The 12339-nt window shown below is 43.0% G+C and overlaps 1 protein-coding gene across 5 annotated transcripts in view; it reads right to left on the bottom strand.

Annotated features, from left to right (window-relative positions):
• Window positions 1-12339, bottom strand: part of LOC139554851 (rho guanine nucleotide exchange factor 2-like) — a 107753-nt gene that overhangs the window by 7039 nt on the left and 88375 nt on the right. For 4 of the 5 annotated variants that reach the window (XM_071368032.1, XM_071368031.1, XM_071368034.1 and 1 more), the window contains 4 exons: window positions 11838-11879; window positions 10047-10097; window positions 7286-7621; window positions 4648-4819 (listed from right to left, as the gene is read on the bottom strand). In XM_071368032.1, coding sequence (XP_071224133.1) covers window positions 4648-4819; window positions 7286-7621; window positions 10047-10097; window positions 11838-11879 — 601 coding nt within the window. Of the gene's footprint in view, window positions 1-2388; window positions 3427-4647; window positions 4820-7285; window positions 7622-10046; window positions 10098-11837; window positions 11880-12339 lie in introns of those variants that run through there. The other variant, XM_071368033.1, reaches the window with a different exon arrangement.

Genomic DNA, 12339 nt, shown 5'->3' with positions numbered 1-12339 from the left:
TGCACCACCTGGGCGTAAGCCCTTTATGAGCTACGCCTTGGCGTAGATTCTTCGCCTAGTAGCTAGCAGGCGAAGCGCACCAAAGTGTGTAGATTCACGAATATTCTCCATGGTAACACTATTCTTCTTAGAAACACAATTCAAAAACTACAATAACGGTGCATGGCGTGTCTTTGTCTATCGGTTTCACAACCAGCGGGCCTTTAGACGGGAACGAATAATAATATATCGGAGCAACACTCTGGATATGTATACAGACGGGGAGTGTATCGTGAGGTTCCACTATAGCAGTTCTGATCAGTTTGAAATAATCAATGAGCTCTCACCGGCGCTGTCCCCGGCATTGCAAACTCTGATTGCGCTTCAGTTCTATGCCAAAGGTGCATTTCAAAACAGTGGAGGACATGATAAATGTCAGCAGATCCACAGTCTATGGGATACCAGTCATACCAGTCTGACTCATGTCAGGATACAGACCCCTTCTGACCATGAATCAGATATGTCAACAGATAAGGATTTCACTCCATCAACGTACAGCTTGCCTGCAATGAGGGGATGAAGATTACAGACGTGGTGGCCTGGGTCTACCCACGACGCGCGGCTCCTACTAGAGAGCGCACTCCAGCGGGAGTTTGTAGAGGTTAGACTTTGTGGCATCCTGCTGGGGGACAGTGGCTACCCACTAAAAAGGTGGCTGATGTCACCAATGTTGGCACCCAGGACATACCAGGTATGACTGGTATCCCGTAGACTGTGGATCTGCTGACATTTATCATGTCCTCCACTGTTTTGAAATGCACCTTTGGCATAGAACTGAAGCGCAATCAGAGTTTGCAATGCCGGGGACAGCGCCGGTGAGAGCTCATTGATTATTTCAAACTGATCAGAACTGCTATAGTGGAACCTCACGATACACTCCCCGTCTGTATACATATCCAGAGTGTTGCTCCGATATATTATTATTCGTTCCCGTCTAAAGTACAACAATGCTCATGCTGAGGCGAGGTGCCTTATTGAGTGCTGCATAGGGATGCTGAAGCACAGGTTAGTAGCCTACTTTTTCATTAGGCTATGACATGCACCAAATAACATAAGATGACTGCATTACCACACAGTTTTATTGCGTTGTGCTCTCACTAGGTTCCACTGCCTACATGGAGAAATAAGAATTGCACCAGAGAGGACCTGCATCATTGTCGCTGCCACAGTGGTATTGCAGAATAGCTGCGTGAAGAAGAGGCTGCCCCATCCCATGACTGAGCCAGGGCACAGGAAAACCATAGGGAACCTGCTAGTCCAGACAACATCAAAGGTCGACTGGTCCGGAATCAAATCATCGATCAAATGTAGCCAATAGGTCTAGGTTAAATGAGAGTAGTAGAAACTTATATAACCAGCATAACCAATCAATAAATATATACATTGTAACGATTAAAAAGCATATCTTCCGGGCCTCCCGGTGGTCTAGGGCACTGCATCGCAGTGCTAACTGCGCCACCAGAGTCTCTGGGTTCGCGCCCAGGCTCTGTCGCAGCCGGCCGCGACCGGGAGGTCCGTGGGGCGACGCACAATTGGCATAGCGTCGTCCGGGTTAGGGAGGGTTTGGCCGGTAGGGATATCCTTGTCTCATCGCGCTCCAGCGACTCCTGTGGCGGGCCAGCTACCCAAGGGGGCCAGGTACACGGTGTTTCCTCCGACACATTGGTGCGGCTGGCTTCCGGGTTGGAGGCGCGCTGTGTTAAGAAGCAGTGCGGCTTGGTTGGGTTGTGCTTCGGAGGACGCATGGCTTTCGACCTTTGTCTCTCCCGAGCCCGTACGGGAGTTGTAGCGATGAGACAAGATAGTAATTACTAGCGATTGGATACCACGACAATTGGGGAGAAAATGGGATAAAATTTAAAAAATAAATAAAAAGCATATCTTCCTTTCCTTCCTTCAGTCTTACAGGCACTATTTACAAACGCAAAGACTACACTTAAAATGATTGTAAAACAAATAGGCCTATTCAATGTACAATTTCTTATTATTGCTCCCGCTCGCGCTACAATGAACTGCTGCTGTTGTTGCTCAAGGAACCTAATTTCCAAATGTAATTTATTTTTCTCAAGCTCTAATTTGTATTTTTTCCACTCAGTTTCTAAGTCTCTATCTCTACTCTCTCTATCTCCTTCTCCATGAGCATCAGCTGCATCTCATTTAGCTACTCTTGTGTTGGTACCGACGCTCCCTGCTCTCCCACATCATTTAAAAAAATAAAAACCACTTATAGATACTCGTTTCTTTTTTAATGGGGGAGGGGAATGGGCAGGGTATATGCACATTAAATATTGTAGTATTTACTATAATATATATATATATATATACACACACACACACACACTACCGGTCAAAAGTTTTAGAACACCTACTCATTCAAGGTGTTTTCTTTATTTTTACTATTTTCTACATTGTAGAATAATAGTGAAGACATCAAAACTATGAAAAAACACATATGGAATCATGTAGTAACTAAAAAAGTGTTAAACAAATCAAAATATATTTTATATTTGAGATTCTTCAAATAGCCACCATTTCCCTTGATGACAGCGTTGCACACTCTTGGCATTGTCCAATCGACTAGTTAGCTAACTTGATAAATAGCACTGACAATTCCATTTGGGCTAGCTAGCTAAATTATACAGCCAACATTTTGTCTATATTGATGCTGTTTACAATAACCAAACAGTTGAATAAACAAATCATTTGTGAAGCCATGATGAGATGTACGACAGGATTGGATGTTGCATGCAATTTCAATGTTGTTTGAGTTGCTTTGTGTAGAAGCAAATTTGCTTGAGATAATGTTGCTTGACATAGGCGTTTTCAAAGAACCGCCAGTCAAGGTAAGCTCAGCCTACTAGCTCCCCAACCACTCAGGTCGGTCTTTTCAGACTTCCTGGTAGTTTGACATGAGAAAAATGACTTTCTCAAATTTTTAGCATTTTTATCAGAAAGAATATTATGGGTGATGTTTTAGTCATTTAAAAGGCTATTTAATATTCTGGTGCATTGTCTACTCATTGTTGAGAATTACACAAATATAAATTTTCACAAAGTCTGCTGCTTCAGTTTGTATAATGGCAATTTGCATATACTCCAGAATGTTATGAAGAGTGATCAGATGAATTGCAATTAATTGCAAAGTCCCTCTCTGCCATGCAAATGAACTGAATCCCCAAAAAACATTTCCACTGCATTTCAGCCCTGCCACAAAAAGACCAGCTGACATCATGTCAGTGATTCTCTCGTTAACACAGATGTGAGTGTTGACGAGGACAAGGCTGGAGATCACTCTGTCATGCTGACTGAGTTCGAATAACAGACTGGAAGCTTCAAAAGGAGGGTGGTGCTTGGAATCATTGTTATTCCTCTGTCAACCATGGTTACCTGCAAGGAAACACGTGCCGTCATCATTGCTTTGCACAAAAAGGGCTTCACAGGCAAGGATATTGCTGCCAGTAAGATTGCACCTAAATCAACCATTTATCAGATCATCAAGAACTTCAAGGAGAGCGGTTCAATTGTTGTGAAGAAGGCTTCAGGGCACCCAAGAAAGTCCAGCAAGCGCCAGGACCGTCTCCTAAAGTTGATTCAGCTGCGGGATCGGGGCACCACCAGTACAGAGCTTGCTCAGGAATGGCAGCAGGCAGGTGTGAGTGCATCTGCACGCACTGTGAGGCGAAGACTTTTGGAGGATGGCCTGGTGTCAAGAAGGGCAGCAAAGAAGCCACTTCTCTCCAGGAAAAACATCAGGGACAGACTGATATTCTGCAAAAGGTACAGGGATTGGACTGCTGAGGACTGTAAAGTCATTTTCTCTGATGAATCCCCTTTCCGATTGTTTGGGGCATCCGGAAAAAAGCTTGTCCGGAGAAGACAAGGTGAGCGCTACCATCAGTCCTGTGTCATGCCAACAGTAAAGCATCCTGAGACCATTCATGTGTGGGGTTGCTTCTCAGCCAAGGGAGTGGGCTCACTCACAATTTTGCCTAAGAACACAGCCATGAATAAAGAATGGTACCAACACATCCTCCGAGAGCAACTTCTCCCAACCATCCAGGAACAGTTTGGTGATGAACAATGCCTTTTCCAGCATGACGGAGCACCTTGCCATAAGGCAAAAGTGATAACTAAGTGGCTCGGGGAACAAAACATCGATATTTTGGGTCCATGGCCAGGAAACTCCCCAGACCTTAATCCCATTGAGAAATTGTGGTCAATCCTCAAGAGGCGGGTGGACAAACAAAAACTCACAAATTCTGACAAACTGCAAGCATTGATTATGCAAGAATGGGCTGCCATCAGTCAGGATGTGGCCCAGAAGTTAATTGACAGCATTCCAGGGCGGATTGCAGAGGTCTTGAAAAAGTAGGGTCAACACTTCAAATATTGACTCTTTGCATCAACGTCATGTAATTGTCAATAAAAGCCTTTAACACTTATGAAATGCTTGTAATTATACTTCAGTATTCCATAGTAACATCTGACAAAAATATCTAAAGACACTGAAGCAGCAAACTTTGTGGAAATTAATATTTGTGTCATTCTCAAAACTTTTGGCCACGACTGTACACTTGGATGTGTTGTTTACTAAGACTCTTTACACACCATGAGGACTCTCTGAGCGCGGTGATGTTTTGGCCTCCTCCTCCTCCTCATCTGACGTCACCTCCACATCCAGGTCACTGCCATCATGATGCCCTTCCGAATGATCGATTGACTCCTGGCTGGCCAATTGGGTGTCTGCGTTGGTTTCACTTGCTCTGCGAAGGGGTGGAGCCTAGGCAAGATGACAAGTGGAACGACACACCAGATCAATTGTGATACCTACTGACACTTTTTTTCTATATTTGGCTAATATATAACCTACAGCCTTCAAAAAGTATTCAGACCCCTTGACTTCTTCCACATTTTGTTGTGTTACAGCCTGAATGAAACATGTATTAAATTGAGATTTTGTGTCACTGGACTATACACCCCCATAAAAAATTTCTAAATTAACAAAAAATGAAAACTTGATATGTTTTCAATAAGTATTAAACCCCTTTGCTATGGCATGCCTAAATACGTTCAGGAGTAAAAAGGTTCTAAATAATAGTGTTTAACATGATTTTGAATGACTACAACACACATACAATGTAAGGTCTCTCAGTCGAGCAGTGAATTTCAAACACAGATTCAACCACAAAGACCAGGGAGGTTTTCCAATGCCTCGCAAAGAAGAGCACCTATTGGTAGATGGATAAAAAAAAGCAATATCCCTTTGAGCATGGTGAAGTTATTAATTACACTTTGGATAGTGTATCAATACATAGATACAGGCGTCCTTCCTAACTCAGTTAGGAAACCGCTCAGGGATTTCACTATGAGGCCAATGATAACTTTAAAACAGTTACAGAGTTTATTGGCTGAGGATGGATCACCAACATTGTAGTTACTCCAAAATACTAAGCTAAATGACAGTGTGAAAAGGAAGCCTCTACAGAATAAAAAATATTCCAAAACATGGATCCTGTTTGCAAAAAGACACTAAAGTAAAATTGCAAAGAATGTGGCAAAGAAATTAACTTTATGTCCTGAATACAAAGCATTATGTTTTGCATTATGTTTGAGTACCACCCTTCATATTTTCAGGCATGGTGGTGGCTGCATCATGTTATGGGTATGCTTGTGATTATTATTATTTGACCCTGCTGGTCATCTGTGAATGTTTGAACATCTTGGCCATGTACTGTTATAATCTCCACCCAGGACAGCCAGAAGAGGATTGGCCACCCCTCAGAGCCTGGTTCCTCTCTAAGTTTCTTCCTAGGTTCCTGCCTTTCTAGGGAGTTTTTCCTAGCCACCGTGCTTCTACATCTGAATTGCTTGCTGTTTGGGGTTTTAGGCTGGGCTTCTGTATAACACTTTGTGACATCGGCTGATGTAAAAAGGGCTTTATAAATACATTTGATTGATTGATTGTCATTGGCAAGGGCTAGGGAGTTCTTTAGGATAAAAATAAATGGAATAGAGCAAATTTTAGGCAAAATCCTAGAGGAAAACCTGGTTCAGCCTGCTTTCCAACAGACACTGGGAGACAATTTCACCTTTCAGCAGGACAATAACCTAAAACACAAGGCCAAATATACACTGGAGTTGCTTACCAAGATGACATTGAATGTTCCTGTGTCGCCGAGTTACAGTTTAGACTTAAATATATCTTGAAAATCTATGGCAAGTCTTGAAAATGGCTGTCTAGCAATGATCAACAACCAACTTGACAGAGATTGAATAATTTTTTAAAGAATAATGTGCAAATACTGTACAATCCAGGTGTGCAAAGCTCTTAGAAACGTACCCCAAAAAGGACACTTAGCTGTAATAATTGCCAAAGGTGATTCTATTGACTCAGGGGTGTGAATACTTATGTAAATTAGATATTTTATTTTCAATAAATTAGCTAAACTTTGTCATTATGGGCAATTGTGTGGTGAGAAAAAAATTGGTGAGAAAAATATTCTATTTGATCCATTTTGAATTCACAACAACACAACAAAATTTACAATAAGTCAAGGGGTATGAATACTTTCTGAAGGCATTTACTCAACTCAGATGATTGAGAGCATAATCCCATGATCAGATTATCATCTACAACAATGACCTTGGTAAAAAATCTGTGCACCCCCTATAGTTAAGCTAAGTGCAACTACCCACAGTGTCAGAGTTGGTGTCTCAACTTACTGTTGCGAGTTGGAATAGTAAAATACACAAGGTGCAATTTAGAAATTTGGTTGTGCATCAGCAGTTTTTCTGTTGTCAGTCACTGATAGTCAGTCAATTAGCCTGTGTCAGCTACATTTTTTTAGATTGCTAAGTTAGTTTAGCACCCAGCTATGTAAACTTGTTATCATGGTCGAATGGGCTGTGGGGCCCCCCATTGATTTTGTTAGTCAGTCTCACTCAGATATATTAAAAACCACAAACATTTCTCTCACCCTATGGCAAAATGTGTAGAAGTGCAGGAATAAGCTGTAAAACAGCCTATTTTCCTCTCGGCCCCATGGCAAAATGTGTTGAATTGCAGCAAATTAACTCGAACTGATTTTTTCCCATCGCCACTGTCAAGAGGGGGGTCACTAAAATGTTTTGCTCGCAATGTGGGGGGGGGGGGGATGTGGGTACGCAGACCCGCGAGCAACTGCAGCCCCTCATGATGAGATCAGATTTTTTGTGGCCCCCCCACCCCCATCAAAGTTGCCCATACCTGCTCTGAGCCTGCAGTTCCCACACTGTCCATCATGGTGGCACTGTGGGCCTTCATGTCGCGGACCTGCCTCTCCAGCTGGGCGCGGGCCTTTTCGCTATCCCTCAGGCGGCCCTCGGTACCCCGCAGCCTACTGAGCTCCTCCTGCAGGAGGCTGTGCTGCCTCTGGAGCAGGGCCAGTTCCCCGATGGCCACCCCCGTGCTGGCCTCAGCCATGCCCGCGTCACGTGATAGGGAGCGCCAGACCCGTCCGGTGGGTGTGGTCGGGGCTTCGACTGGTGGGCCTTCAGAGCGCAGGCAGAGCTCCAGGATGGAGTCCTGCTTGATCACGGTGCCCTGGGAGAAGGAGAATAAGTTAGCCACTGTTCCTAGGCCGTCATTGAAAATAAGAATTTGTTCTTAATTGACTTGCCTAGTTAAATGAAGGTAAAATAAAAATGTGACGGGAGTATCTCCAGGCCATCAGACTGTTAAAGAGTCACCACTAGCTGGCCTCCGCCCAGTACCCTGCCCTGAACCTTAGTCACTGTTCTAGCCGGCTACAGCCCAGTACGCTATCCTGCATATATATATACAGTGGGGAGAACAAGTATTTGATACACTGCCGATTTTGCAGGTTTTCCTACTTACAAAGCATGTAGAGGTCTGTAATTTTTATCATAGGTACACTTCAACTGTGAGAGACGGAATCTAAAACAAAAATCCAGAAAATCACATTGTATGATTTTTAAATAATTAATTTGCATTTTATTGCATGACATAAGTATTTGATCACCTACCAACCAGTAAGAATTCCGGCTCTCACAGACCTGTTAGTTTTTCTTTAAGAAGCCCTCCTGTTCTCCACTCATTACCTGTATTAACTGCACCTGTTTGAACTCGTTACCTGTATAAAAGACACCTGTCCACACACTCAATCAAACAGATTCTAACCTCTCCACAATGGCCAAGACCAGAGAGCTGTGTAAGGACATCAGGGATAAAATTGTAGACCTGCACAAGGCTGGGATGGGCTACAGGACAATAGGCAAGCAGCTTGGTGAGAAGGAAACAACTGTTGGCGCAATTATTAGAAAATGGAAGAAGTTCAAGATGACGGTCAATCACCCTCGGTCTGGGGCTCCATGCAAGATTTCACCTCGTGGGGCATCAATGATCATGAGGAAGGTGAGGGATCAGCCCTAGACTACACGGCAGGACCTGGTCAATGACATGAAGAGAGCTGGGACCACAGTCTCAAAGAAAACCATTAGTAACACACTACGCCGTCATGGATTAAAATCCTGCAGCGCACGCAAGGTCCCCCTGCTTAAGCCAGTGCATGTCCAGGCCTGTCTGAAGTTTGCCAATGACCATCTGGATGATCCAGAGGAGGAATGGGAGAAGGTCATGTGGTCTGATGAGACAAAAATAGAGCTTTTTGGTCTAACTCCACTCGCCGTGTTTGGAGGAAGAAGAAGTATGAGTACAACCCCAAGAACACCATCCCAACCGTGAAGCATGGAGGTGGAAACATCATTCTTTGGGGATGCTTTTCTGCAAAGGGGACAGGACGACTGCACCGTATTGAGGGGAGGATGGATGGGGCCATGTATCGCGAGATCTTGGCCAACAACCTCCTTCCCTCAGTAAGAGCATTGAAGATGGGTCGTGGCTGGGTCTTCCAGCATGACAACGACACGAAGCACACAGCCATGGCAACTAAGGAGTGGCTCCGTAAGAAGCATCTCAAGGTCCTGGAGTGGCCTAGCCAGTCTCCAGACCTGAACCCAATAGAAAATCTTTGGAGGGAGCTGAAAGTCCGTATTGCCCAGCGACAGCCCCGAAACCTGAAGGATCTGGAGAAGATCTGTAGGGAGGAGTGGGCCAAAATCCCTGCTGCAGTGTGTGCAAACCTAGTCAAGAACTACAGGAAACGTATGATCTCTGTAATTGCAAACAAAGGTTTCTGTACCAAATATTAAGTTCTGCTTTTCTGATGTATCAAATACTTATGTCATGCAATAAAATGCAAATTAATTACTTAAAAATCATACAATGTGATTTTCTGGATTTTTGTTTTAGATTCCGTCTCTCATAGTTGAAGTGTACTTATGATAAAAATTACAGACCTCTACATGCTTTGTAAGTAGGAAAACCTGCAAAATCGGCAGTGTATCAAATACTTGTTCTCCCCACTGTATATATACTGTATTCTAGTCATGGCTCATCCTATAACTTATTTTTTTTATTTTCTGGAATATGTGTATAGTTGTTTTATTGCTAGGTATTACTGCACTGTTGGAGCAGCAATTGCACCTGCAATAACATCCGCAAATCTGTGTACGCAACCAATAAACTTTTATTTTTGTTTGATCCACAGGAATGAAGGCACATAGAGGGCAAGCTATAGATAGGAATACATTTATAGATGTCACAATAGAAAATATTTTATCAACTGTGAGATCAGATCATGAAAGGAAAATAATACATTACTATTCAAGCTGATTAAAACAAGCAGAAGGCTAATAAGCAGGTCTACTGCAAAACTGTAACTTAACTCTACATGATAGATGGCACATCCTACTGTAACCTCCATAGTAAATATATAGGAGATATGGGTCAAATACTCTCAACAACTTCAGCACATTAAAACCAATTAAATAGTCCCGAAAATTCAAACTCGGCTAAATAAAGAGTACCTCAAATACAGTCAAGTATTAGAAAATATTTGACAGTTGTATTCGACTCAGGTTGGGTACAAAGAGACACATCCACTGACCTGGAGGGCATGAAGGTAGGCACTAAGGTTGACCAGCCTCTGATACGCTTCCTGAAAAACATACACCATCAGTACACACAAGAAATATGTCAATGCCATTAAGAGCATATACAGTGCCTTCGGGAAGAATTCAGACCCCTTGACTTTTTCCACATTTTGTTAGCTTACAGCCTTATTCTAAAAAACATTTTTTTTTTTATCTACACACAATACCCCATAATGACAAAGCGATATACCTTATTTACATAAGTATTCAGACCCTTTGGTAAGAGACTCGAAATTGAGCTCAGGTGCATCCTGTTTCCATTGATCATCCTTGAGATGTTTCTACAACTTGATTGGAGTCCACCTGTGGTAAGTTCAATTGATTGGACATGATTTGGAAAGGCAAACACCTGTCTATGCAAGGTCCCACTTTGACAGTGCATGTCAGAGCAAAAACCAAGCCATGAGGTCGAAGGAATTGTCCGTAGAGCTCCGAGACAGTATTTTGTCGAGGCACAGATCTGGGAAAGAGTACCAAAAAATGTAAGCAGCATTGAAGGTCCCCAAGAACACAGTGGCCTCCATCATTCTTAAACAGAAGAACTTTGGAACCACCAAGACTCTTCCTAGAGCTGGCCACCCGGCCAAACTGAGCAGTCGGGGGGAAGGGCCTTGGTCAGGGAGGTGACCAAGAACACAATGGTCACTCTGACAGAGCTCCAGAGTTCCTCTCTGGAGATGGGGGAACATTCCAGAAGGACAACCATCATTGCAGCACTCCACCAATCAGGCCTTTATGGTAAAGTGGCCAGACGGAAGCCAATCCTCAGTAAAAGGCACATGATAGCCCGCTTGGAGTTTGCCAAAAGGCACCCAAAGACTCTCAGACCATGAGAAACAAGATTCTCTGGTCTGATGAAACCAACATTGAACTTGGCCTGAATGCCAAGCGTCACATCTAGAGAAAACCTGGCACAATCCCTACGGTGAAGCACGGTGGTGGCAGCATCATGCTGTGGGGATGTTTTTCAGCTTCAGGGACTGGGAGACTAGTCAGGTTCGAGGCAAAGATGAACGGAGCAAAGTACAGAGAGAACCTTGTTGAAAACCTGCTCCAGAGCGCTCAGGACCTCAGACTGGGGCAAAGGTTCACCTTCCAACAGGACAATGACTCTAAGCACACAGCCAAGTCTCTGAATGTCCTTGAGTGCCCCAGCCAGAGCCCGGATTTGAGCCCGATCAAAAATCTCTGGAGAGACCTGAAAATAACTGTGCAGCAATGGTCCCCATCCTACCTGACAGAGCTTGAGAGGATCTGCAGAGAAGAATGGGAGAAGCTCTTCAAATACAGGTGTGCTGTAATCGCTGTCAAAGGTGCTTCAACAAAGTACAGAGTAAAGGGTCTGAATACTTTTGTAAATGTGATATCAGTTCTTTATTTTAATACATTTGCAAACATTTCTAAAAACCAGTTTTTGCTTTATCATTATGATATATTGTGTGTAGATTGATGAGGGGGGGGGGGGGATGTAATACATTTTAGAATAAGGATGTAATGTAACAAAATGTGGGAAAAGTCAAGGGGTCTGACTACTATCCGAATGCCTTGTACCAACACCTTGCTCTATCTCATAGGCTATACAGACAGGCACACGCAGACATCTACACAACACAGACACACAACCTCTCGCCATCTCTAGCCAAATATTTCACTGGGTTCTCTTTTAACTAGTTAGACATGTATGGATAAAGTGAGAGTAGTTCATTATAAGATAGTGTGGATTCAGTGTGCATTGACCACTGTACCTCAGTTGAGGGCCTATCTCCAGCCTGATTCCCATTCCGGTCCTGGGAAATGTCGAAACAATTGTTTATTCACAAAGCTATATCAGATGAATTGGTATAAGAAAAATGTAATAAAAGAAACAACAATTAATGCCACAGAGCTAAACTGATAAGTGTTTCATGCAAACATAATAATACTTTAAACTATGCAAAATATCTGTATGATCCTCATGTCACTTTGTTTCTGTATATTGAGATTCAAAATGCCATTAAAGTAAGCAAATTACTCACTGATGGACTGTAGTATAGCATTGCTTCATATCACAATAGAAATTCCATTCCTTTGGTGGAGGTGAAAAATGTTTGCTAACAAAATACTTTTCAACTTTTGCAATTTATGAATATTTCTCTAAGGAAACCAGTCAGGTTTTATTGTGAAACATTCCTATAATTATAATGACATTTCAGAATAGAGTTGTCAAACAGGCTTCAGAAAAGAATGGTGATTGGAAAAATGTATGTT

The sequence above is a fragment of the Salvelinus alpinus genome, chromosome 26 (genome assembly GCF_045679555.1).
Source record: "Salvelinus alpinus chromosome 26, SLU_Salpinus.1, whole genome shotgun sequence".
In the NCBI taxonomy this organism is placed as follows: domain Eukaryota; kingdom Metazoa; phylum Chordata; class Actinopteri; order Salmoniformes; family Salmonidae; genus Salvelinus; species Salvelinus alpinus.
The sequence above is the reverse complement of the archived record's forward strand: the minus strand, read 5'-3'. Positions and strand labels throughout refer to the sequence as shown.